This window comes from Dromiciops gliroides, chromosome X (assembly GCF_019393635.1).
Source record: "Dromiciops gliroides isolate mDroGli1 chromosome X, mDroGli1.pri, whole genome shotgun sequence".
NCBI lineage: Eukaryota > Metazoa > Chordata > Mammalia > Microbiotheria > Microbiotheriidae > Dromiciops > Dromiciops gliroides.
The window spans coordinates 679,804-702,800 of NC_057867.1; the positions used below are offsets into that span (position 1 = coordinate 679,804).

Consider the following 22,997-nt stretch of genomic DNA (forward strand, 5'->3'; position numbering starts at 1 on the left):
GAGGGCAAGGCTGTGAATCATGGTTTGGTCCCCTCTCTGTGTCTCAGCAGCTTCTACTCCAGAGGAATCTCGTGAAGGGAAGAAAGACAAGGAAGGGGAAAAAGTCTCTGAAGAAGGCAAACAAAAAGCCAAAGGCAGCAAGCCTTTAATGCCAACCTCCACCATCCTTAGGCTGCTGGCAGAGTTGGTGAGGTCCTATGTTGGCATTGCCACTCTGATCGCCAACTACAACTATGCTGTGGGACAGTCAGAGCTCATCAAAGAGGTATTTCTCCAGTCTGAAATGTGTCAGTCACCCTTTCCTGGGGCACCAGGAGATGGGATGGGAAGAATTAACAAACCAGAAATTTCAGGACAGTTGAAGACTCAGTTTCTCAGTTTGTAGGGCCAGTCCACTCTCAATGTCCCTAATGTGGAAATGTCAGTGTTTTCCTACTTTGAAGGCTACTTGCCTCACAAAAATCTTAGCATGGGAAAGGAGATAATCAGACATCATAGAAAGTTCTCCGTGCTTGGTGATTGGAGACCAAAGACCTCCTGGTTCACAGAGTTATAGGATTTTTCCATGAGTCCCTTACCTACTCCTCTCTGGGTCTGTTTCTCCATCTTAGCAATTAGGAGATTGGCCACATACAGCCCAAGTAGGGCTTTCTCACTTGTTTTCTGGTTCTGACCTCTCAAACAGAAAGTCACAACCCTACAAGACAAGGTTTCCCCAGAAAAGTCGTAGCTTTGGCTATGCCTCCCTCCTTTTCTAGCCTTTGCTAACCCTCCCTTGTTGGCCAGTCTAGGTCAGGGCCTGGGAACGTAACCTGTTTGTCAGTTAAGTGTCTGCGTAGGCCAACTCAACTAACCCCTGTGGAAGCAGTACAGATCTGCTTTGAGCCCCACCTCTCGTTTATTGGGCTGTGGAAGAATATTTTGGCAGGCTGAGCTCTAGGTCAATGCCCTGGCCTCCATTCTCAACTCTTCCTTCGATGCACGTTTGATCTTGGCCAAAACTCTTCCTTTCCCTGGGCCCACTACAGGGAATATGATCCATGTGATTCCCGCTGCTCTGAGGGAATATTGTAAGGCTCTCAGGCAGTACCATGTCAAGAAGTGAGTGCCTACATGGTGGAAGGGTTTGGGGCAGTAGAATGGGCTGTCCTCTTCCTTGGCCCTAAGGTTGAGGGAGCCATTGCCAGATGGCTTTGTGATTAGAGGTCATGACTTCTTTTTTCAGGACTGCAGTGTGCTGGCATTTGTCCTGGACCACCTTCTCCCACATACCCAGAATGCTGAGGACAAAGATACCCCAGCACTAGCCCGCCTCTTTCTTGCCAGCCTGGCTGCAGCAGGCAGTGGCACAGATGCCCAAGTGGCCCTGGTGAATGAAGTCAAGGCTGCTCTGAGCCGAGCATTGGCGATGGCTGAGAGCACAGAGAAACATGCCAGGTAAACGCTCATGGCCCTGAAATAACTAACCCTTCAGGCAATAAGCATGGTTTAAGCACCCACTATGTGCCAGGTATTTGCTTCCCTGTATCCTGACCACTGGAGACAGTCCATCCCCTCAAGTTGCTTATAATCTGATGGGAGGCAACACACATATATTTGCAGTCAGGCAATAGGAGGTAGATAAGAGAGGGAAGAAATTGAGAGGCGCTGGGGAGGGCTTCCTGTAAATGGTTGAATTTGAGTTGGAGCTTAAAAGAAGCCAGGGAGCATGTCCAGATGCAGGGTCTTATTCATGAACCAGCCAGAATGGCAGTCAGGGAATCAAATACTTGTCAGGGAGTGACTAGGAAAGGGGGGGTGGGGTGGGGGGGCAGGTGATGGAGGCCTTGAGGTGCCAAACAGACTATTTTATATTGGATCCTGGAGGCAATAGGGAGTCACTATAGTTTCTCTTGGAATAGTGGGTGGGGTGTGACATGTTCAGATTTGTGATTTAGGAAGATCACTTTGGTATCTGAATGGAGGCTGGACTGGTATGGGGAAAGGCCTCAGGCAGGCAGGCCTCCCACTCCCCCATCAGCTATTGCAGTAGTCCCAGTGTGAAGAGATGAGGGCCTGCATCAGGGTGACAGGCAGCCTGAGAGAAAGGCGGACATATTGGATAGAACCTGCAACGGTTAAATAGACAGGCCATAGCACTTTATTGAACATGGGGAGGGTGAAAGAGAAGACTTATCTGTTGGGCATCTAGTTTGAGATGCCTATGAGGCAAATGGACAGACAAAATTGGAGGTCATGGGAGAGGTTGGCAGGATAGGCAGAAATAGATGGTCATTGAATCCATGGGATCTGAGGTGATTCCCCCAGTAAAGTTAGTGCAGAGAGGGAAGAGCAGAGGGCCCAGGACAGAGCCCCTCAGGGACACCTACAGTTTAGAGGGTGGGATCTGGGAGAAGATCCAGCAAAGGAGCTGGAATGGTCAGAGACCAGAGTGGTGAGGAAAAGAGGAGGTCGAAGAATAGGAGGGTTGAGAAAAGGCCATTGGATTTGGCAGCTAAGAGCTCATCGGGAACTTTGGAGAGAGCGGTTTTTGTGGAAGCACCGTGGTTTTCATGGGAGTTTTCATAATCTAAGAGTAAGGGTAGTGCTCCCAGCCCCTGCACCAAAGTCCGTGCTGCTCCAGTGTGGCCTTGGTCATTGGCAGTAGGGCAGTAAAGCAACCCTGAGGAGGCCCTGCTGGCCCTTTGTCACCCACCACAGGCTCCAGGCAGTGATGTGTATCATAAGCACCATTATGGAGTCCTGCCCATCCACCTCCAGCTTCTATAGTAGCACCACAGCCAAGACGCAGCACAACGGCATGAACAACATAATTCGGCTCTTCTTAAAGAAGGGCCTGGTGAATGACTTGGCGAGAGTGCCCCACAGCCTGGACCTCTCTAGGTAAGACCCGAATGCACAGTAGGGAGAGTGTGACGTTGCCCACCTTGGTCCCAGGGAGTTCCCTTCTTGCCTTCTTCCCTTTTGACCTTGCCGTCTGCCTATGAAATTGAGGTCTTCTACGAAGCAATCTTGGGAGGCTTCTGCTGGGCTTCTGTTTGACTGGGGGTCTTTCCATTTCCCGTGCCAGCAGAGAAGCTCAGGTGTCATGATTGTTTCCTGGCTGGCACTGCTGGCTTCTCTGGTTTCTAAGCCCTTTTCTGTCCGAGAGCCCCAAGTGCTGGTTCACTGAGGAGGCCAGTGACTCTACCATGTGCTTAAAGAGATCCAAGAAAATACACAGGGTTGCAGGAAACCCATTAATATTCCAATCCAATGTCTGAATACCCTGCTCTCCTTTCCTTTGTCCAGGGAGCCCTCCTTTGCCCTGCATGCTTATGATATATACAGCTAGTGGCTTTGTAGGCTCACCTATGCTCACTTCATCTTTCTCTCTCCCTTCTTTCCTGTCAGTCCCAACATGGCCAACACTGTCAATGCCGCTCTGAAGCCTTTGGAGACACTGTCCCGGATTGTGAACCAACCCAGCAGCCTCTTTGGCAGCAAGAGTGCTTCTGGGAAGAGCAAATCTGAGCAGGATGCCCAAGGAGCATCTCAAGATGCCAACAGCAACACACAGGACCCAGGTAAGAGAGCAAGGGACTTGGGCTGGGGAGACAGTTGGCATACTCACATGAGTGTACACAAGGACTTTTGTTCATGTATAGAGTAATGCTTTCCAAAGAGGCCCACTAAGTGTAGTGGGATTTCTCAGTTAAGGCTTTACCATTACGGCCCCTAGCAAAACCACTGAAAGAACAACCCCTGGGTAATTCTGCTGTTCCTGAGGCCCACAGGGCTCTGCTGCTGTTGCTGCTGCTGCTGCTTTTCCCTCAACTGAGAGTCACAAAATATATGTGGATTGTTTCAGGGGAGACAGGGGAGGCAGAAGTACAGGAAGAAGACCATGATGCCACTCAGGCAGAGGTGGCAGATGGTGATATCATGGATGGTGAAGCCGAAAGTGACACTGTGGTGATTGCTGGGCAGCCGCAGGTGCTCAGTACCCAGGAGATGCAGGTATGGGCCTTGCTTGGAACCATTGCCGAGGTCTCCAGAGCATCAGGCAGACAGTAGAAGAGGCACTAGCTTGACATTCTGGCCCTGTGTGACCTTGGCAAGTCACCACATGACTAGGTCCTCAGTTCCTGGCTATGGTGATAGCCAAGAGCCCAGCATCAACCAAGCTTGGTGTCTTGGACACGAAATAGACAGAAATTTGTGGCCATTGAACCTGTTAGAAATCTGTGTGTGTTGTGGTGAGTGACAGGTGCCCTCATCCCAAGCTCATGGAGCCATTAAAGAAGCTAGGCCCAAAGGCAGTAAGTGCAGCTCATGGTGCCAATGTGGCCTAAGCAGGCAATACTGGCTCCACGTGGCAGTTGGAGGTTGGGTTGCTGGCCAGAAGGCAGGCTTGTAGAACTGGCCCTCTCGGCTAACCCCGCTTTGAGGCCAACTTTTCCACACATGGGGCCAGTTTTAGCAAGAGACATGGTTGAATTTCTGCCATTTGTTTCTCCTCAGGTCGAGAATGAGCTTGAAGACCTAATAGATGAATTACTCGAGAGAGATGGTGGCTCTGGGAACAGCACAATCATAGGTAAGCACTGTAGAACTAAGTGGAGGCTTCCTATTTCTCTGGATCTCTCTATTCTCCACCCCATACACACCCTCCGTCGCCTTCTGTATTCTTTGTCCTGCCCTCCCCATTTCCTTCCTTTCTGTCTCCTTCCTTCCCCTCCATCACCCATTTCCCTCCTTTCCCTCCTCTCTGTCTCCCTTCTCATCTCTCATTTCCTTCCTTGTTTTCTCTCTTCTCCCTTTTCCCTCCTTCCCTTTTCTTTTGCCCGACCCCCCCCCCCACGCCCACGACTGAGAATGTTGCTCCCTTTCTCAAGCCCTGCTTGCTCAGCTCTCCTAAGCGTCTCAGTCGCATGTTGGGGCCGAGAGCCTGACCTGTGGTACCATCAGGAAAGCAGACATGTTTCTCCTTGTGCCTAGTTGTTGCTCTTCCTGGGGGTTTTGCATGAATTGTAGGTTGAAAGAGAGAGATTGACTTCAGGGGCTTAGCCCTACCAGGCCGCAGCAGTCTTGACATGGTGGTGGCCCTGCCCCATGGTGACAGGATCATGGAAGGGGGTAGAACTCCTTTGTTGTCATTCAGTTATGTTTCAGGATGGGCTGAGGAGGGTAGGAATTTGCCCTCTGAGTCACAAAGAAGGAAAAGTTCTGGGACCAGAGTGTGTCCAGGCTCAGGGTCCGGAGGTAGCCTGGGCCGACCTGAGGTAGAAGGGGAAGCCATTCCCTCCGATTTCAGTGGCCTGGTGGGTTCTGCTCTGTAACCTTCAGTGGGCAGAAGTGGAGAGGACGAGTCACAAGAGGATGTGCTGATGGATGAAGCTCCCTCCAACCTCAGCCAGGCTTCCACCTTGCAGGCCAACCGAGAAGGTGAGAGTGCAAAGGCAAATCAACCCTCCCATCATACCCTTTCAAGCCTGGCACTCCACCCTGCCCAATTGGATGAAGTAATGGGGTCTCTGTTGGTCTGCATATGGCTCCCAGGCCATGTGTGGCTACATCTACAAGTGGCCCAGTGTGTCCTGGGGTAGTTGGCAACTTACTGGTGTGGCATGACTCACTTTTCCTGAAGTTTTATCCCCCTGTCTGAATTTTTCTCCTCTATTTACCCATCCCCATTGATTCTGAAATCTCTCAGTAAGAAGGATGTGACAGATATGGGGAGAAAGCCAAGAGAAAGAAGGGTGGGCAGCTTTGGGTCCAGCATCTAGAAGTGTGCTCCCCTCCCCCCCACCCCAACTCCCACCCCGCACCCCACCCCAGCCTCCTCATCGCTACTAACCTGTGCAGCTTGTTTTCAGGATAGAGGCCTCTTGGGGCTTTCAGGAAGCCTAGGCCAGTTGGAGGCCTCCAGGACTTGCCTTCACTCCGCCTCTATCCCCATCCCTCCTTCCCTCCTACCTGCCTGCCACCCCTTTGGCTCTCCAGCCCTCTAGTGTGACTCTTTGTTGTAGATTCAATGAATCTCTTGGATGCTGAGGATGAGGAGGAGCACACCCAAGAGGAGGACAGCAGCGGCAGCAATGAAGATGAGGATGAGAGTCAGGACGAGGAGGAAGAGGAAGAGGAAGATGAGGAAGATGATCAGGTGAGTTTTGTTAGACCTTGACACCCCCGGGGCTGTGTCTAGGCCAGCACCTCCATCTTCTCCCTAATGGTGTCACGCCCTTAGGACGACGAGGAAGGAGAAGAGGGAGACGAGGATGACGATGACGATGGCTCGGAGATGGAGTTGGACGAAGACTACCCTGACATGAATGCATCTCCCTTGGTCCGCTTTGAGCGCTTTGATCGCGAGGACGACCTCATCATTGAGTTTGACAACATGTTCTCCAGTGCCAGTAAGACCCAGACCAGCACTCCCCAAAGCTCATATATGTCCCTCTGGTGAGAAGGTTAGGCACCTGCTGTTTGACTGGAGCCATGAATGGACACAGTTTCTGTCTGCCTCGGTGTGTCCAAGAACACTAAGGTGGTAGCTAGAGAGCACATATCTGTTTCCTCTTCCTTGGGAAACTTGGGCAGGGCAGATACTTGGAAGCTAAAGCCCAGAAGAGGTTTGATATTATGTCTGTATGAGGAACATGCTGACTTTTGCCTTATTGTTAGGTCTTAGACTGAAAAGTAGAGTTGAACTTTATACCAGAATGGGAATTGGGGCAACCTGGAAGGCCACCCCCCACTCCCCAGAAAAATGTGACAAGGGAATGGTTAAGCCTCTTCCAGACTGCAGAAAAAGAATTGTGTGGTTCAGAGAATGAGAAGGTGGTTTCGAAACAGCCTAATCATTGAATTCTGATGAGCTGGCTCTGGGCCTAGGGTTAGAAAGACAAGAAATGAAGCATCCCCTTCTTCTTAAGAAACTACCATCCCAAGGGAGACAGCCAGATTATCTAAGAGCAGGGCTTCATCTGCTTTTTCCACCACAAACCCAGGTATAGAGGTATCTATGTTTTGATTGGTGCATGTTGAGAAGCCTTTTAGTGTCACCAGTGCCCCCATGCTGAGTTTAAGCAGCTTTGGTGTAGAGGAGGCCTTCAGCATAAGAGTAAATCACAAGTGGTTCAGTACAGGGTAGCTTGAGAGGATGGCAGCTAAGGCTTAGGACTCTCATTCACAGCCAGGGCATCTCAGCTGTGCGGTAAGAACACAGGCTTTAGAGGTACAGGAGCTGATTGTGAAAGGAGGCTTCTGCTCTGCACTCTATACTATACTTAGAGACTCAGTTTGTTGAGGAGGGGAGTGGTGTGCTTAGATCTGTTCTTAAAGGGAATCAGAGGCCCGTGGGCTTCCGCAAAACCTGAGTTGAAGGAAATAGTTGGATCTATGTGAAAAGTGCTTTGGAGGCAGAATTGGCCAGGTATGTGGGGGAGGAAGAAGGAAGGGCCTTAGGCCAAGCTTTCTAACCTCGGAAAGTAGGGGACAGGATTCAGAATGAGGTGCCTTTGGTGAAAGAGATGAGTTGTCGTCATCTGATCATCTAGTTTGGGACATGTCCGTTGGCAATGAGTCCCAAAGCTCAGGAGTGAAATGAGCTGATTCTCTAGTTCTGCATGTTATCTATAGAGAAACAGTATTTAAAGCCAGGGGTGCTCATATGAGGTTACCAGCAGCAAGGGTAGGCAAGAGCATTGTAACCTATGACAGAGTCTTAGGGAACACCCACCGTGAGGGGCCATGAATCCTCAAAAGAGACTGCAGAAGGAGCAGTTAGTCAGGCAGATGGGAAGCCCTGGAGAGAGAGAGGATCCAGGCCAAGAAGGTGTCTGCAGTGTTGCATGTTGCACACAGGTCAAGAAAGGTGAGAATGGAAGAAAAGACCCCTACATTTTGGCAAGGTATCAGCATCAGTAGGATGAAGAGGTGGCAGCCAGACTGCACAGGGTTAGAAGAGGAGGGAAAATGAAAAGAGGGGCCAAGTGTAGGCCTAAGTCAAAGGCCAGCAACTAGATGGGAGTTGGTGAGGTCCTATGGAAAAGGCCCAGTAGACAAGGAGAGGTGATCTGCAGAGGACGAGGGTCAGAGGGTTGGGCCAGCCCTAGGCCAGAGAAAGACCAGCCAGTGCAGGGTGAGCTGTAAAGGCAATTGGGGGAAAGAGGGGTAACAGCTCCCAAGTCAGCACAACCTTTGGTTCTATTCCATCTTTTCCTTAGCCCCCTCAGTTGCCTCATCTGTCAAAGGAGAGCAGTGAACTGGGCAGGCTCTGACTGTGACTCTGCCAGGGCCCCAGTCCTTCTGGTCTAGCCACAGAGTCAAGTGAGGCCCCACAAACAGCAGGTGACTCAAGACTGCCCTAACACCTACCGTGTCTTCTTTACAGCAGATATTCCCCCATCCCCTGGGAACATCCCCACTACCCACCCATTAATGGTACGACACGCGGACCATGGCTCCCTCACCCTGGGCAGTGGCTCCTCCACCACCCGCCTCACCCAGGGCATGGGCCGGAGCCAGAGGACTCTCAGGCAGCTGACAGCTAACACAGGGCACACGATCCATGTGCACTACCCTGGCAATCGACAGCCCAACCCTCCCCTCATACTGCAGAGGTGAGTTGACCGACTAGGAAGGCCCCCTTGTTTCCTCCCCACACTTCCTAGAGGTGCAGGCTTCCTCTCTGCTGTGTCCCTCCTTCCTTTCTGGGTGTGGAAAGGGAGGGGCTCAACCTGGAATTTCATTGGTAGAAGGACCCTCCCAAGCTGGAAAACACTCCCTACCTACCCCCACCGATTCAAATCTGCCTTCTCTGCAACTTACTTGGCTCCTCATAGTGGCTTGGTCAGGTTCCCATGGCCACTTGTCAAAGGCAGGGTTTGAACCCAGGGCTTCCTTGGTATAGAAGCCAGCCCTTTGGCCTCCACTTGGCTACTCTGCCAGGGCAGGGTAGGCACAAGGAATGGAGGCCAGAGAAGAGTCTGCATGCTATGGAATTTTAGTCCGTTTCTGACCAGACTCTGGAACCCCCATGATGTGCATTCTGTGAGAGCAGAGAACATGGCTTAGCACCATCCAGTCTCACCAGGATTAGTACTGCCTCCTTTTTTGAAAGATTGGTTCGATTGATGAAAATTCCTTGTTTGCAGCGGCACACCAAAACAGATGCTCAGGCTGTAGGGAGATAGGGGTCATTTGTTATTCTTCAGTCATTTCAGTCATGCCTGACTCTTCATGACCTCTTGGGCTTTTCTTGGCAAAGATACTAAAGATACTGGAGTGATTTGCCATCTCCTTCTTCAGCTTATTTTACAGATGAGGAAACCAGGACAAATAGGGTGAAGTGACTTGCCCAGGGTCACAGCTGGGAAGTGTCTGAGGCCAGATTTAAACTCCAGTCTTCCTGACTACAGACTCGGCACTGTGCACTGCACCTCCTAGTTAACTCCAGGGGTTTAACAAGCAAGCTGCTTAAGTGGTTCTTTTAGCCTGGAGAGAGGCATGTCTCCAGTGGCGTGCCCCAGAGATCTCCACTGAGCTGAGTGAGCCCCGTCCTGCTCAGCATTGTTGGTGATCCATGTGTGACAATATAGACAGCTGGCAGACTGGTTGAGCCCAGCAGGGCCATGAAAGGATGCTGCCTGGAAATGGAATGAGGCCTTGAGGGAGAGGTTCCACAGTCATAGCAGGGCCTCTTGGCCTCGGTAAGCCTGCAGATCAAGAAAGGGTTATGCTACATCCAGGTGGCACAGTGGATAAAACACTGGCCCTGGATTCAGAAGGACCTGAATTCAAATCTGGCTTCAGACACGACATTTACTAATTTTGCGACCCTGGGCAAGTCACTTAACCCTCAATGCCCTGCCCAAAAAAAAAAAAAAAGGTTTGACAAAAGCCAGTCCAGAGAGTTTTGCATGACTGGAAAAATGAATGTTAAAAATTGTTTTTACATGTAATTGGGGGAAAATAAAATACTAATTTTTTAAAGACAGTCCAGAAGGCAGAGTTAAGGGTGGCAGGTTGTCTGAAAAAGGACTAGGGGTTCAGAAAGATTGCCTGTGACCCCACAAAGGTCTCATATTGAGGAAAATCCAGGAAATGCAGCAGTTGTCCTTGCTTAAAGAAAAGGGTGCAGCAATGGGAGAGTGGTCAGGTAGAGCCAGACCTTTTTCCTGTTGCTTGTTAGCAGTGTAGCAGGACGCTGCTGCTCATGGTGACTGATGTCTTAAATGTTTTTCTTGGCTTTCTCCCATGTGGGTTTTTTGTGGATTTGTGTTTTCCTTTAATGAATCAAAGGTGGGGGCTTGCCATTTCAGGGAGTGCAGGAGGAAAGCTTTTGGTGTGGAAAAAGGTGGGTGAAATAGCTCGTTTAGTTTCCTATAGCCATGTTCTCTGCCCCAGTCACATCACATCTGGAAGTCTCATCATCCCAGTCTTGCCTTTTGTAAAATGGGCTTGTTTGGCCCAGAGAAACACTTCATTCAGTGTCTAAAGGGCCACAGTGGCGGGGCAGGGACCCAGAGTATATTCTACTTAGCTCCAGATTAGTGCATGAAAGGTTGGGCTCTTTGTGTCCCTGAACATGGCTGCCCTTCTGGCCTGTCCGGTAGAGTGATATGAGATGATTCCACTAAATCTCTTCAGTAAGAGCTGAGCATAAGCCTAAAGGGTGCGTGACTGACTGGAACTTGGGCTCCCAGCATTTGCCAGCAGGTTCTTCCTGAGAAGTCAATGCTTTGTGAGCACTGAGAGGTACAACTGGAGATGGAAAGAGGCCTGGGGCTTGGCTACAGGGGAAGAGTAGGCCTTGAGTGCCAGCTAAAGGCACTTGGTGTGAGTGCTGTGGTTCCACTGGGGACACCAGCTTAGCCTCATGACCTCCTTCTTCTATTCAGATTGCTGGGCCCATCTGCTGCAGCCGATATCCTTCAGCTGAGCAGCAGCCTGCCCCTCCAGAGTCGTGGCCGAGCCCGCCTGCTGGTAGGCAATGATGATGTGCACATCATTGCCCGCTCTGACGATGAGCTGCTCGATGACTTCTTCCATGACCAGAGCACAGCGACCAGCCAGGCGGGTATGTTGGCTCCACTACTACTCTGTGAACTGGGCAGAGAGGACAGGGGATGGCAGATTCCAGGGGACAGGCAGTTAGCAAGAAGGAGCTCTCTTAGCTCCCTAGGGAAGCCCTATGTAGAAAAAGCTACTTCCCCACTTGCTCCTCAGTTGGTGCTCTCAGCCTTTATTCAGCCTGGGGCAGTGCATTGGAAGGATCACCTGGTTTGGAGTCAGGGGCCTGGGTTCAAATCCCACCCTGCTGTTGCTTCCAACATGGGCAGCCTTGGGCACATCATTCCCACTCACCTGTCAGATTTGGGGGATCGGACTTGGTTCTGGCTCTCAATCTGCCCCTCTCATCTTTTTCATCTTGCCATCATTGGCCCCAGCAGTGTGCATTCTGAGGGACCTACTGAGGGTAATAATAGCCAATGCTAAGCTGGCCAGGGAGAGGGGCTGGATGGTGGAGGCGCCTGCAGCAGGTGCCAATCACTCCCTTGGTTCTTGCCACAGGGACCCTGTCTAGCATCCCCACAGCCCTGACTCGCTGGACAGAGGAATGCAAAGTGCTTGATGCTGAGAGCATGCACGACTGTGTGTCTGGTGAGTTTGGGCCAGGGCCGCTGGGCTCTCTCTTCCCTTGGCCAAGCTGCCTTGTATCTAAGCTGACCCGTGGCCTTGTTCTGCCCACAGTGGTGAAAGTGCCCATCCTCAATCACCTGGAGTCCCTTAGAGATGAGGAGCTGGAAGAGAGGAGAGAAAAACGCCGGCAACAGCTAGCTGATGGAGAGTCCAAGGGGAAAGAAGACAAGGAGACTAAGGACCAGAGCACACAGGTCATTAGGCGTGTTCAAAGCTGGTGTGGACCTTCGGGGAGGGGAGGGAGACAGATTAGCCAGACCCAGGGTGCAATGCCCACTGCTGTGCCCACCACCACCACACACATGAGGAAGCAGGTCCAATCCGAGAAGGGAAGTGACTTGGCCCCCAGTCTCATAGCCACATTTCTGAGCCACAACCCCGAATCACTAGTGGAGGTGGCAAGGTGCCAACAGTCAGCTCATGGTCCCCTGGCCATGATGAATGCAGTGACCTGATAGTGCCAGGCCCCAAAGTCAACCTCCCTTTTGTTGGCAACACATACATCTGTTCTGAGACACTCTGCCTCTGCTGTCAAGTAAAATAAACTTAGGGAGATGAGGCCACGTAAACCTAGATGGTTGTCCACCAGTCATCCCCAGCTTCTACCCTGGAGTTCAGGCTGAGACAGAAACCGGTGTCTCAGGGACTTCCAGGCAACATCAGGGCTTTCAGAGCAATCCCACATTGGTCTTTTGCTTTCCTCCACAGGACACCACATCCAAAATGGACAATTCTGCCAAACAGAATGTCTCAGGTAATTGGCCCCTCTTTCCCTTGGCTTTGCCATTCTCCCTCTAACTGTTGACTCTTTGATGCCCTTTTCTCTGTTCTGAGTCACTGGCTCTAGGTGGGCAGAATCTCAAGGAAGAATCTCTGTGCTCCGCGGGATGAGGTAGTAGATTGTATAGTTTTAGGGTCACACCCGATCTCGGAGATAACTATACAGTCTACTGTCTTTCCCACGGGGCTCCACTCTCACCAGCGTTCAACCTCGCCATGCCCCCCACGTGCAGAGGCGCTGCTCACATCTAGCCTCTCTTGGCATGAGGTTAGCACTGCAGGCCACCTTCTGCCACAGGCTACTTAGCCTGGCTTTTGCTATCGGAAGTCCATGCCCAGAAGCTGCAGAGAGCCTCCCAGAGGCTTTGTCTTTGGGGCCCTGTACGCCAGGGTACCCACATCTAGGTGGGAAGGGGCTTGGGGCTCCCAGTCCTCTGCTGGCCAGTGGCTGATGGCGCTTGGAGGGGGCTCGTCTGCCTTTGCCACCTGCTCACTTTCAGTCGTTTGGCCCCCTCTGCCTCCCCCCTAACAGGAAAAGGCCAGGGGTGGGAGTGGGGGTGGGGGTGGGATGATTGATGATTGATGGCAATGACACACTTTTAGAGCACTTCCCCTGGGTCAGACACTGGTCTAAGCACTTTACAAATATGATCTCACTTGTTCCTCACAGCAAACACAGGAGGCCTATGCTGTTATTATGCCCATGTCACAATTGAGGAAACTAAGGCAGGCAACCATGAAGTGACAGCTCTTAAGTGTCTGAGGCCATATTGGAATTCTGGACTTTTCTGACTCCAGGACCAGCTGTCTATCCATTGTGGTGCCACCGAGCTTCAGACTTAGATTGGAATTAGGTTAGATTCAGGGCTTTGGGACAGGGAGAGTGAGGCTGCCCAGAGCAGTAAAAGTATGTCTTGTCCCCAGGGTCACAAATAATAGTGGGCGTCTGAGGCAGATTTTGAACTGAGCTCTTGTTGTTTCTGAGACTTCTTCAGGTGCTTCCCCCCTTCCCCTTTTCTATAGTAAGAGGAGGCAGGTTTCCAGGGATCAAGAGGGAGTGAATTGTATTCTTTGGGGATTGCGCAAGTAGAAAGTAGCTATACAACTTACTGCTTCCCTAGGTGTGTAGTGCCATCACCTTGTTCCTTTCTAGCCCTGAGGCCCAGTCCTGTAGGCATCGCTGCCCCTTCTGGCAAGCTACAAACAGTTAAAGTGCTAGATTCTCCCTGCTGAGTTTGATGGAAAGAGAGTTAAGCCAAAACAAAGGGCACTGTGGGATTGATTACTGCTGTTCTTGGCCCAGGAAACAATAGAAATCAATGTAGCCGGTGTGAATTAAGAGCCCTGAGAAGCAGCCTGGAGGTGGAGGGAGCAGTGGCTGCAGTGAGGCAGGCCCAGAAGTCTGAATCCCTGGTGCTGCTGGACATCCCTGCCTGCTTTGGGGACATGCCCATGGGCAGGCACAGCTACCCCATCCCGGCCTCATGTGTAGCCATTGTTCTGTGCAGGCTGGCCCAGGACAGCCTCAGCACCTCCCCCTTTCCTATTAACATCTGGCCAGATTCTTGCCAGATTGTGTATGACCACTGGCATTAACACCCATTCCCTACTTTTTCCGAGAAAGATCAGACTCCTGGACCTGACGGCTACCCAACAACCCCATCTTCTGCTGAAGGCACCTCAGCCAGGCCCAAACAGCAGACCCTTGTCACTCTGGAAACCTCTCAGCAGCCGCCTCCAGCAGCTGGGAGCAACCTTGAGCAAGAGCTCCCTGGTCCAGCCCCAGCCCCAGAGGCTGCCACCCAGACACTAATGCCTGCAGAGCATGAAGACTTGGGTGCTGGGCGAGCCAGTGGAGAAACAGAAGCCACACAGATGGAGTTCTCTCCGGCCCCCACGATAAGTAAGCGCTAAGCAAAAGCCTCGGCCAGAGTAGGCCACAGTGACTCGTTAGGGGCTATCCTTGGGGCTTGGGAACCTAAAGAGCATCTGGTACTAGCCCTTGGTTTCCCTGGGAGAAAAGAGGCAGAGAAAAGGGACAGTGCTTTGCCTCCAGTCCTGGGACTAAACCTGGCTGCCTTGAGGGCAAATGAACTGCAGCTTCTTCTAGGACCCACTGTACCAGCCTAGCTGGAGGGAGGGAGGAAAAGGTCTCCAGTGCCCGGGTTCTGGGCCTCCGTGAAGGGCACACTGGAGTGAGGGGAGCCGAGGTGGGACTTGAGTTGGGCTCTGAAGGGGGTAGCTGGGAAGGTCCTCTGGACACCCCACATCCCCCACCCCCCCACTCCTGATTGGAAGAAAGGGAACTTGGCAGTGGGAGGCCTTGATGAGCAGCATCATGGTCAGTTTGACTGGCACCTCTTGCCCTCTTGTTGCTGCTCCCATATTTCCCCCTGTGGGTAGATGGCATTGACCTATCGGCTTGACTTCTGTTCTGCTTTTTGCACAGCCTCCTTGTCTCCAGAAAGGGCCGAGGACTCTGACGCGCTGACAGCTGTGAGCAGCCAGCTGGAGGGCTCCCCCATGGACACCAGCAGCTTGGCATCCTGCAACCTGGAGGAAGGAGTTGGGGACAGTACTGTAGCCAGTGGTGTGGAAACTCCTGGGCCACCTCCCACCACCCCTGGAGAGTCAGCCCAGGCTGGGACAGAGCCACAAGGCAGTGGGGATGGGTCAGGAGAATCCCCAGAAGAGTCTCCACAGCAGGCCGAGGACAGGTACAGTTTGAGTAGCAACAGCCCCCTGGTTCCACAGGGCACACCTCTCCTCCGTAGACACTCAGTGCATGACCTTTCCTCCCTTTGGGTCTTCCTAGCTCTCCCCCGGGCTCATCCTCAGAAAGCTCCTCTACCCGAGATTCTGCTGTGGCCATTTCGGGAGCAGATTCCAGGGGCCTCCTGGAAGAGCCACTACCCTCAACAAGCAGTGAAGAAGAAGATCCTCTGGCAGGTGAGGCTCAGGAGGGCAAGAGGTGACATGTCATGAGTCTACCCCATGCCGGGGCGGGGGGGGGGGGGGGCTACACAGGCAAGGCACCTTGCAGCTCAAGAGGTTCAGCTCCTATTGGCCTCCCCTTCTTGGGACTCAGGGATGGGTGCAGGTACTTTGAGGAAAGTTGGGGTGCCATGACCCTAAAGCCCTACAGAGACCAAGTGCTCACAATCTGTCGACACAATCCCTATCCTCCGTGAGCCTAGTTCCTGTATTCTGGGCAGAGGTGGTAGGTGCTCAGGCAGTGTTGTTTGTTGCTCCTGACAGGTTAAGGAAACTGAGTCACAAGCATGAAAATACAGAGATAAGCAGTGAGCTAGAGTGGGGGACGATGTTCACCTTTTGGATCTGATGATCTGAGGTCATACCTCAGCCTTTAGTGGCTTGACCAGGCGGCCATGTAACTTCAGGCAAATCACCACCATTTTGATTTCCTCGTCTCTAAAGTGGGGTTGATACTCATTCACAGGATTAGATGAATGCTCTAGCAATAGGACAGAGAAAGAGAGGGAGACAAGAGGGAAAGAGAGAAGTGCTGTTGACTTTCAGCAGGGCAGGCCTGTGGACCGTGCACATCGGATTGTCTTGGCAGGAAAGTCGTGGGTGAATTCTTCCTCCTTTTTGCCAACCACTAATAAGAGCAGCTGTAGGCAAGGGTCCCTCTTTGGGTACACAGATCGGATGCTCTTGGGTCTTTCGGAGCTCATACTTACTGAGGCCTGGGGAAGTTCACCAGAACGCCCTAACTTTAAAGGACAGGATTTAGGGTTCGGGTTGTCACAGGCAACGTTGGCATATTTTTAACTGAAGTGCCACCTGTCAACCTGCCTGCCGAGCTGCTTTCAAGTCAATCAAGCGTTCCTGGTCTTGTTCTAAGCCCTGTAATCCATGGTGCAGGCCCCACATGCTTGCACTTGTTTTGTTTGGGAGCTTTCCTGAGTACCTCTGGGGAGCTGAGGCATAGCTGAGCTCCACTGACAGTCTTCCATCCCTTTTCCTAGGTATCAGTCTTCCCGAAGGTGTGGATCCCTCCTTTTTGGCCGCTCTGCCTGATGATATCCGCAGGGAGGTCTTACAAAATCAACTGGGCATCCGGCCCCCTGCCCGGGTCGCTCCTGCTGCAACCACCCCAACTCCTCCCCCAGTGGTTGGCAACCCTGGCGTGACTGAAGTGAGCCCTGAGTTTCTCGCAGCCTTGCCCCCTGCCATTCAGGAGGAGGTATGTTGGGGGAAGGGAGGGGAGGGGAGGGGTGCACACCTTCCTTCCTAGACTCTGTTTGGGGGTTTTTCCTGCATGCTTTTCACCCCTGTTCACTTTAGTTGATTCAGCAGACCTGAGGTACCTACTGTGTGCACGGCTACAGTGCCAGCCCTATGAGCTTACTTTCCACTTGTTGATGAACAAAGACCTAAGAGAATAGCACCAAATGTGACTACCCACTTGGACTGACAGTGGCCCTCAGCCACAGCCCCAGCTCAGCTGACTGGCCTGTAGTGTTCTTCACGTACTTTTTGCTCTAGCCAGTCAAGCCTGCCAGTGCTCTGAAGCACCAGCTGTGTAGTGATTCTCACTGGTCATCAAGGGGATGGTGGAAGCCTGAGCCACCAGGGGTCATGGAGCAAGCTTGTCGTGACCAGCTCCTTTCAGTTTCTCTGGCAGTCGGTGGACAAGCTAGTGGGCCTTTGCCTCTTCCCTGAGCTATATTGGGCCCATACACCTTCTAGAGGTGAAAGGATTGGCCTAAATGCTGGTCTCTTCAGCCTTATTTTCCCTCTGCTTCAGGTTCTTGCCCAGCAGCGGGCTGAGCAACAGAGGCGAGAGCTGGCCCAGAATGCCAGTTCAGATACCCCAATGGACCCAGTGACCTTCATCCAAACCCTGCCATCAGACCTACGCCGCAGCGTGCTGGAGGACATGGAGGACAGTGTGCTGGCAGTCATGCCCCCTGACATTGCGGCTGAGGCCCAAGCCCTTAGGCGAGAGCAGGAAGCCCGGCAGAGACAATTGATGCATGAGAGGCTCTTTGGACACAGTAGCACATCGGCCCTCTCTGCCATCCTCAGGAGCCCAGGTAGGGTCAGGCTGGTCCAGGGCTCTCTGGGGCTGGTGCTTGGTCTCCCTCCTCTTCTCTCACCTTGTTTTTGTCCCTGGCAGCCTTCACAAGTCGCCTGAGTGGCAACCGAGGAGTCCAGTACACACGCCTGGCTGTCCAGAGAGGTGGCACTTTCCAGATGAGTGGGAGCAGTAGCCACACCAGGTATGTGCCTTCCCACAACCCCCTTTTCTGAATGGCAGCTTGCCTCTGGGCACAAGTACCAACACCATATCTTCACCCTTCCACTTGTTTGGGCCTGGGACAGCTAACTGACTGTAGGCTGTTCTCGATGGCTTTCTCAGGGTGGGAAAGCTAGGTCACAGAATGATCCACATCTCTTACTTCCAGTTCAGGGCATTCCAAAATACCTTTTAGGGAGCTGGACCCTTCCAGTTCAGGCATGGGTCAGACTTGGCTAGATTTTCTTGCCTTCCCAGAGGTCTAAAATTCTGCCTTGCTCCCTGTGAGAACAGGACCATGGAGCTTGTCTGTCTCATCTGTTTGTGCCTGAAACCTGCCTGGCTATGCTGAGCTCTGTAAGGAGTAATGGAGGAGGAGGTGACAGTGAGGCCCTGACCACCTTTATCTAGCACAACAAGCAGAACAGAAGCAGGGACCCAGAGCTGTGGCGTGTGGTCATGGGTTAGGATAGAACAGATTTCCAAAGAGAGAAGGCGTTTGGCCTGAGGTCTCGTGTACGAAGCAAGGCCAAGTCAGCTATGATAAAGGGACCTCAGACCGCAGACTCCCCTCCCCTACCTCTGATTTGTAGCTAAAGACAGGCTCAGAATGTGGCTGAGAAATGGAATGATACCCAAGGACCTCTTCACCCTAAACCCTGTGGTCCTAAGTCGGCCATTTGTTGGATCCAACACCCAACTGAGCTTTCCCTAAAAATGTATTCTTTTGGATCAACACAAAGAATAGGCTAGGACAGGCCCCCTCGGGCTATTGAGCAACACCAGCAGACGTCCTGTGCGGCCAGAGGATGATGGACGGGAGCCTCTGATTCACTCTCCCTGGTTCTTCCCTTCACTTTTCTCTAGAAGCAATAACTAAAGCCCAGATTGTGACAAGGGCAGAAGCAAGCTCCCCACCCCCTAGCCCCATTTGACTGGACCTGGGGCCCAGAAAGGGAAATGGGCTTCATGAGACTAGTTGAGGGCTCCTGACTCTCAGCAAGCCACTTTTGTACCTACACCATGGGCATTTTGAATGAAATCTTGTCTGTGAAGGTCAAGGGCTTCAATAATGACCTCAGGCCTGGCTCTTTGAATGGGAGCTTTGAGGAAGAAGAGGCTTCCCTTTAATGCTACTGAGTGCACAGAAGTGATCGTTTAGGCCCTAGGAAGCTTTCTAGGCTAGCTCCATTAGTGCTGAACTTGGGCAGGTTGGTTCAGGCCTCCTTGGGGGAGATGTAGCTCCCCTCTCTCACCTACCAGACTCCGTGCCCCATTTTTATGAGCTGGCCCATTGACCAGGCTTGCTCGTTGCAAGGCAGGCCAAGAGTGGCTGATGGTGCTCTGTCTTTGCAGGCCCTCAGGCAGTAATGTGGACAGCCTCCTGCGCCTTCGGGGCCGCCTTCTCCTGGACCATGAAGCCTTGTCGTGTCTCTTAGTCCTACTCTTTGTGGACGAACCCAAGCTGAACACAAGCCGCCTCCACCGGGTCCTGCGCAACTTGTGCTATCACGGTCAGACCCGCCATTGGGTTATCCGCAGCCTGCTGTCCATTCTGCAGCGGAGCAGCGAGAGCGAGCTCTGCATCGAGACCCCCAAGGCAGCCACCACCGAGGAGAAAGGCAAGAAGGCAGCCAAGGGCTGTTCCACAGGCAGCCATGACAGCCGGCCCTTGGACCTGCTGCATAAGATGGAGTCCAAGAGCTCCAGCCAGCTCTCGTGGCTCTCTGTATCCATGGATGCAGCCCTGGGCTGCCGGACTAACATATTCCAGATCCAGCGGGCAGCGGGCCGCAAACACACTGACAAGCATGCTGGCTGTGGCTCCACTGTCCATATTCACCCCCAGGCTGCTCCCGTGGTGTGTAGGCATGTCCTGGACACACTCATACAGTTAGCCAAGGTGAGGAGTGGCTCAGCATGGGGCCCTGCATACAGGGAGCCCAAAGATGAGGTGGGGCAGGGATCTTGATCACTGAGACATTTGTTACCAGGGGAGCCTTATAAGTCACAGGACCTGACTTCCTCACTTGACAGACCTCAGGGTTAGTGACCAAGGCATACTTGGGGATGGCTCTCTGCAATTGCGTCATAGGTCATTTGGGGCCTGGACTAGGCATTGGAGGGTGGGAGGGCGTTTTGTGACTCTTGGTGTGGTTCCGTGGGCCCAGTCCCCTCCTCAACAGCCTGGCAGTGAGGCTCATTCAGAACTCCCTAAGCCAAGCAGGCATTTCTGGCCTTGGGTGCTGCCAAACTGCCGCCGCCGCCGCGCCCCCCCCCCCCCCCCCCAGCTGAGCAGAACTTCTCCCTGTTTCCCCACAGGTCTTCCCCAGTCACTTCACACAGCAACGGACCAAAGAGACTAATTGTGACAGCGATCGGGAGAGGAGCAACAAACAGGCCTGTAGCCCCTGTCCTAGCCAGTCCACCAGTAGTGGTATCTCCACTGACTTCTGGGACTTGTTAGTCAAACTGGACAACATGAACGTCAGCCGCAAAGGCAAAAACTCTGTCAAGTCAGTGCCCATCAACGTGGGCAGTGAGGGAGAGACCTCTCTGTACAGCCTTGAAGCCTCTCCCCTAGGGCAACTCATGAACATGCTGTCTCATCCGGTCATCCGCCGGAGCTCCCTCCTCACTGAGAAACTCCTGCGCCTCTTGTCCCTCATCTCCATTGCGCTGCCCGAGAATAAAACGTCAGACACTCTGGCCGCCAACCCCAGTAGCAGCACCGGCACTCCTTCCACCACCACTGCCTCCTCAGCAAGTGCCACCTCCACCAATACTGGTGTCGCCACCCCAGGCGCCCTCACCCCCAGCCCCACCCCAACCGGAGCCTCAGCCACTGCTACAGTGGCAGCCACCCCCCCAGCCACCACAGCCACCACAGCCACCCCAGCTGCTGTTGCAAGTAAGCTGGAGTGGAGGGTTCCCAGACACAAACTGCAGCCATTTTGGTCAAAGCTGAAGCTCTAATAGTCATGAGTTGCAGGCCAGTGGGGTGGGGGGTTGGGAGGGGCAGCATGGTGCTTAGCTGGGCAAGGGAAACTGGTAGAGGTTTATGAGAGTAGAAGGGGTGGCATGCTGAGGCTTTTGCTAGGCTGAGAGAAGAATGTTCTAGGCACGGGAGATGGGATTGGGTTCCTGGCACTCTGGAGTGGGTATTAGTGCATCTAACAAGAGGTCAAGATGTTGAGACCCTTCTCTTTAGCCTTCAGTAGGTAACCTGGTCCTCAACCCTGAAAGAGAACTTCCTTGCAGTCAGCCTACTATCCTCCTTGGAGGCCATCTCAAGGCCTGGCCACCCATTAGATAATGGAGGAAACAGACCTAGTGTGGAAAAAGGGCCTCTTCCAACCCGTTACCAGTGGGCTGCCTGGGCCAGTTAGGCAGCATCCATCCTCGTCCCACTGAGCTGGCCTCTAGTTCTCCTGTTTGCTTGGTACTTACTCCTACCTGTCATTACTATTCCTTTGAAGCTACGGCTAAGAGCAGCAAATCCCCAGCGAAGGCCGGTGAAGGAGGCAGCGGGGGCAATGTGGATAGCAAGATGGCGGCATCGGGCCTAACTGAAAATCAGCTCCAGCTCTCTGTGGAGGTTAGGAGCGAGCCAGGCAGGGCTTAAAGTCTTGGAGGGGACAAGAGGGCCCAGGACCTAACTCAAAGCTGCCTCGTTTACACGCACCCACTCTTCCCCTAGGTGCTGACGTCACACTCATGTTCAGAAGAAGGCTTGGAAGATGCAGCCAATGTTTTGCTACAGCTTTCCAGGGGTGACCCAACCACCCGGGACACTGTTCTTAAGCTCCTGTTGAATGGAGCCAGGCATCTGGGTTATACCCTGTGCAAGCAGATTGGTAAGAGGAGACGGAGGTAGTCCTCAGCCCGCTCCCTTCCCCGACCCCTTGTTTTCACTCGGAGCTCAAGCGTAGCCTCTGTTTCCAGGGCCTGTAAAGGTGCCACCTTGGCTTCTCGGACAAGATCTTGCCTAAAAACTAAAGTTTGTGGAGGAAGGGCATTCAGTTGACTCCCCACCATTTCCCCAAAGAACCTGGCTACTTCTCCAAGCTCAACTCCTGATAGAGGAGTGGTAGGGCAATGAAGGGGCTGCCCCAGCTGGAATTCTCACAGGCTGTGGATGGGGGCCTTTGGGGAGCATTTGGTCTGACTCTTTCACTCTGGGAACGAGGAAGCGTAATTCTCTTGGGGGTGGGGTAGAGGGTTGGATATGGGTCCTGCAGCCCCCTTACCTCCCTCCTAGCTGCAGCTAGGGATCCCAGGAAACAAGAAGCCACATGACCACAAGCCTCAACTGACCTTCAGGCCTTGCTAGACTCCATTTGTCTTCCCTGGGGATAGAACACCATGTGGGAACCTGGGCTTCCTCCCAATAGCTAGGTCATGAGAAAGACCGGGAGGGAACACAGGGAGTAGCTGCTGCCTCCACCTGTCTTGGCATCAGCAGGCTTGCCAGGCAGATTCCCCTATGGTTCCTGGGAACTGGCTTTGAGTATCCTTTGCTTCTTCTGCTCACCTCAGGGACCCTCCTGGCTGAGCTGCGAGAATACAACTTGGAGCAGCAACGCCAAGCACAGTGTGAGATCCTGTCTCCAGACGGACTGCCCGAGGAGCAACCGCAGGCCACCCGACTGAAAGGAAAGATGCAGAGCAGGTGGGCTGCTCCTGCACAACACTTAGGGTACACAGCGTTGGCGGCCAAGGCAGCCTTTACTGGCCAAGCCACCAGCACCCTTTTCTTTCCCTGGGCCTGTGTTCCCTACTCTCATTTCATTGTTCTTCCCCCTACAGCCTTCCCCTTCCCCCCCACCCTCTCCTCTTTCCCTCCCTTTCTCTCTGTCTCTACACACACACACACACACACACACACACACACACACACACACACACACACACACAAACACACCACTCCTCTGCCCTGCCTCCTAGGTTTGACACGGCTGAAAACGTGGTGATTGTGGCATCGCAGAAGCGCCCTTTGGGAGGGCGAGAGCTCCAGTTGCCATCCATGTCCATGCTGACATCAAAAACATCCACCCAGAAGTTCTTCTTGCGAGTACTGCAGGTCATCATTCAGCTCCGAGATGACACACGCAGAGCTAACAAGAAGGCCAAGCAGACAGGCAGGCTAGGTAGGCTACTTAGCCAGGGGCCCACCTTCTCCAGGTCTGAAGCTGAGGCACAGGATGCCAGCCAGCGGTTGGTCTCTATCCCGTTTCTTCATCCGAGGGACTGCAGGGGGAGG

General features: G+C 52.9%; 1 protein-coding gene across 15 annotated transcripts in view; it reads left to right on the forward strand.

Moving 5' to 3' along the window:
- HUWE1 (HECT, UBA and WWE domain containing E3 ubiquitin protein ligase 1) overlaps positions 1–22,997 on the forward strand; it is a 114,611-nt gene that overhangs the window by 84,265 nt on the left and 7,349 nt on the right. For 9 of the 15 annotated variants that reach the window (XM_043973689.1, XM_043973699.1, XM_043973694.1 and 6 more), the window contains 26 exons: positions 48–265; positions 1,226–1,437; positions 2,701–2,883; positions 3,394–3,566; positions 3,851–3,999; positions 4,504–4,579; positions 5,329–5,427; positions 6,012–6,145; positions 6,230–6,398; positions 8,378–8,606; positions 10,887–11,065; positions 11,560–11,649; positions 11,740–11,882; positions 12,397–12,442; positions 14,093–14,371; positions 14,918–15,185; positions 15,284–15,417; positions 16,461–16,678; positions 17,243–17,531; positions 17,615–17,717; positions 19,091–19,637; positions 20,057–20,645; positions 21,214–21,332; positions 21,435–21,591; positions 22,274–22,406; positions 22,682–22,884. In XM_043973689.1, coding sequence (XP_043829624.1) covers positions 48–265; positions 1,226–1,437; positions 2,701–2,883; positions 3,394–3,566; positions 3,851–3,999; positions 4,504–4,579; positions 5,329–5,427; positions 6,012–6,145; positions 6,230–6,398; positions 8,378–8,606; positions 10,887–11,065; positions 11,560–11,649; positions 11,740–11,882; positions 12,397–12,442; positions 14,093–14,371; positions 14,918–15,185; positions 15,284–15,417; positions 16,461–16,678; positions 17,243–17,531; positions 17,615–17,717; positions 19,091–19,637; positions 20,057–20,645; positions 21,214–21,332; positions 21,435–21,591; positions 22,274–22,406; positions 22,682–22,884 — 5,139 coding nt within the window. The remainder of the gene's footprint in view (positions 1–47; positions 266–1,225; positions 1,438–2,700; positions 2,884–3,393; positions 3,567–3,850; positions 4,000–4,503; positions 4,580–5,328; positions 5,428–6,011; positions 6,146–6,229; positions 6,399–8,377; positions 8,607–10,886; positions 11,066–11,559; positions 11,650–11,739; positions 11,883–12,396; positions 12,443–14,092; positions 14,372–14,917; positions 15,186–15,283; positions 15,418–16,460; positions 16,679–17,242; positions 17,532–17,614; positions 17,718–19,090; positions 19,638–20,056; positions 20,646–21,213; positions 21,333–21,434; positions 21,592–22,273; positions 22,407–22,681; positions 22,885–22,997) is intronic. The other 6 variants (XM_043973693.1, XM_043973696.1, XM_043973704.1 and 3 more) reach the window with 4 other exon arrangements.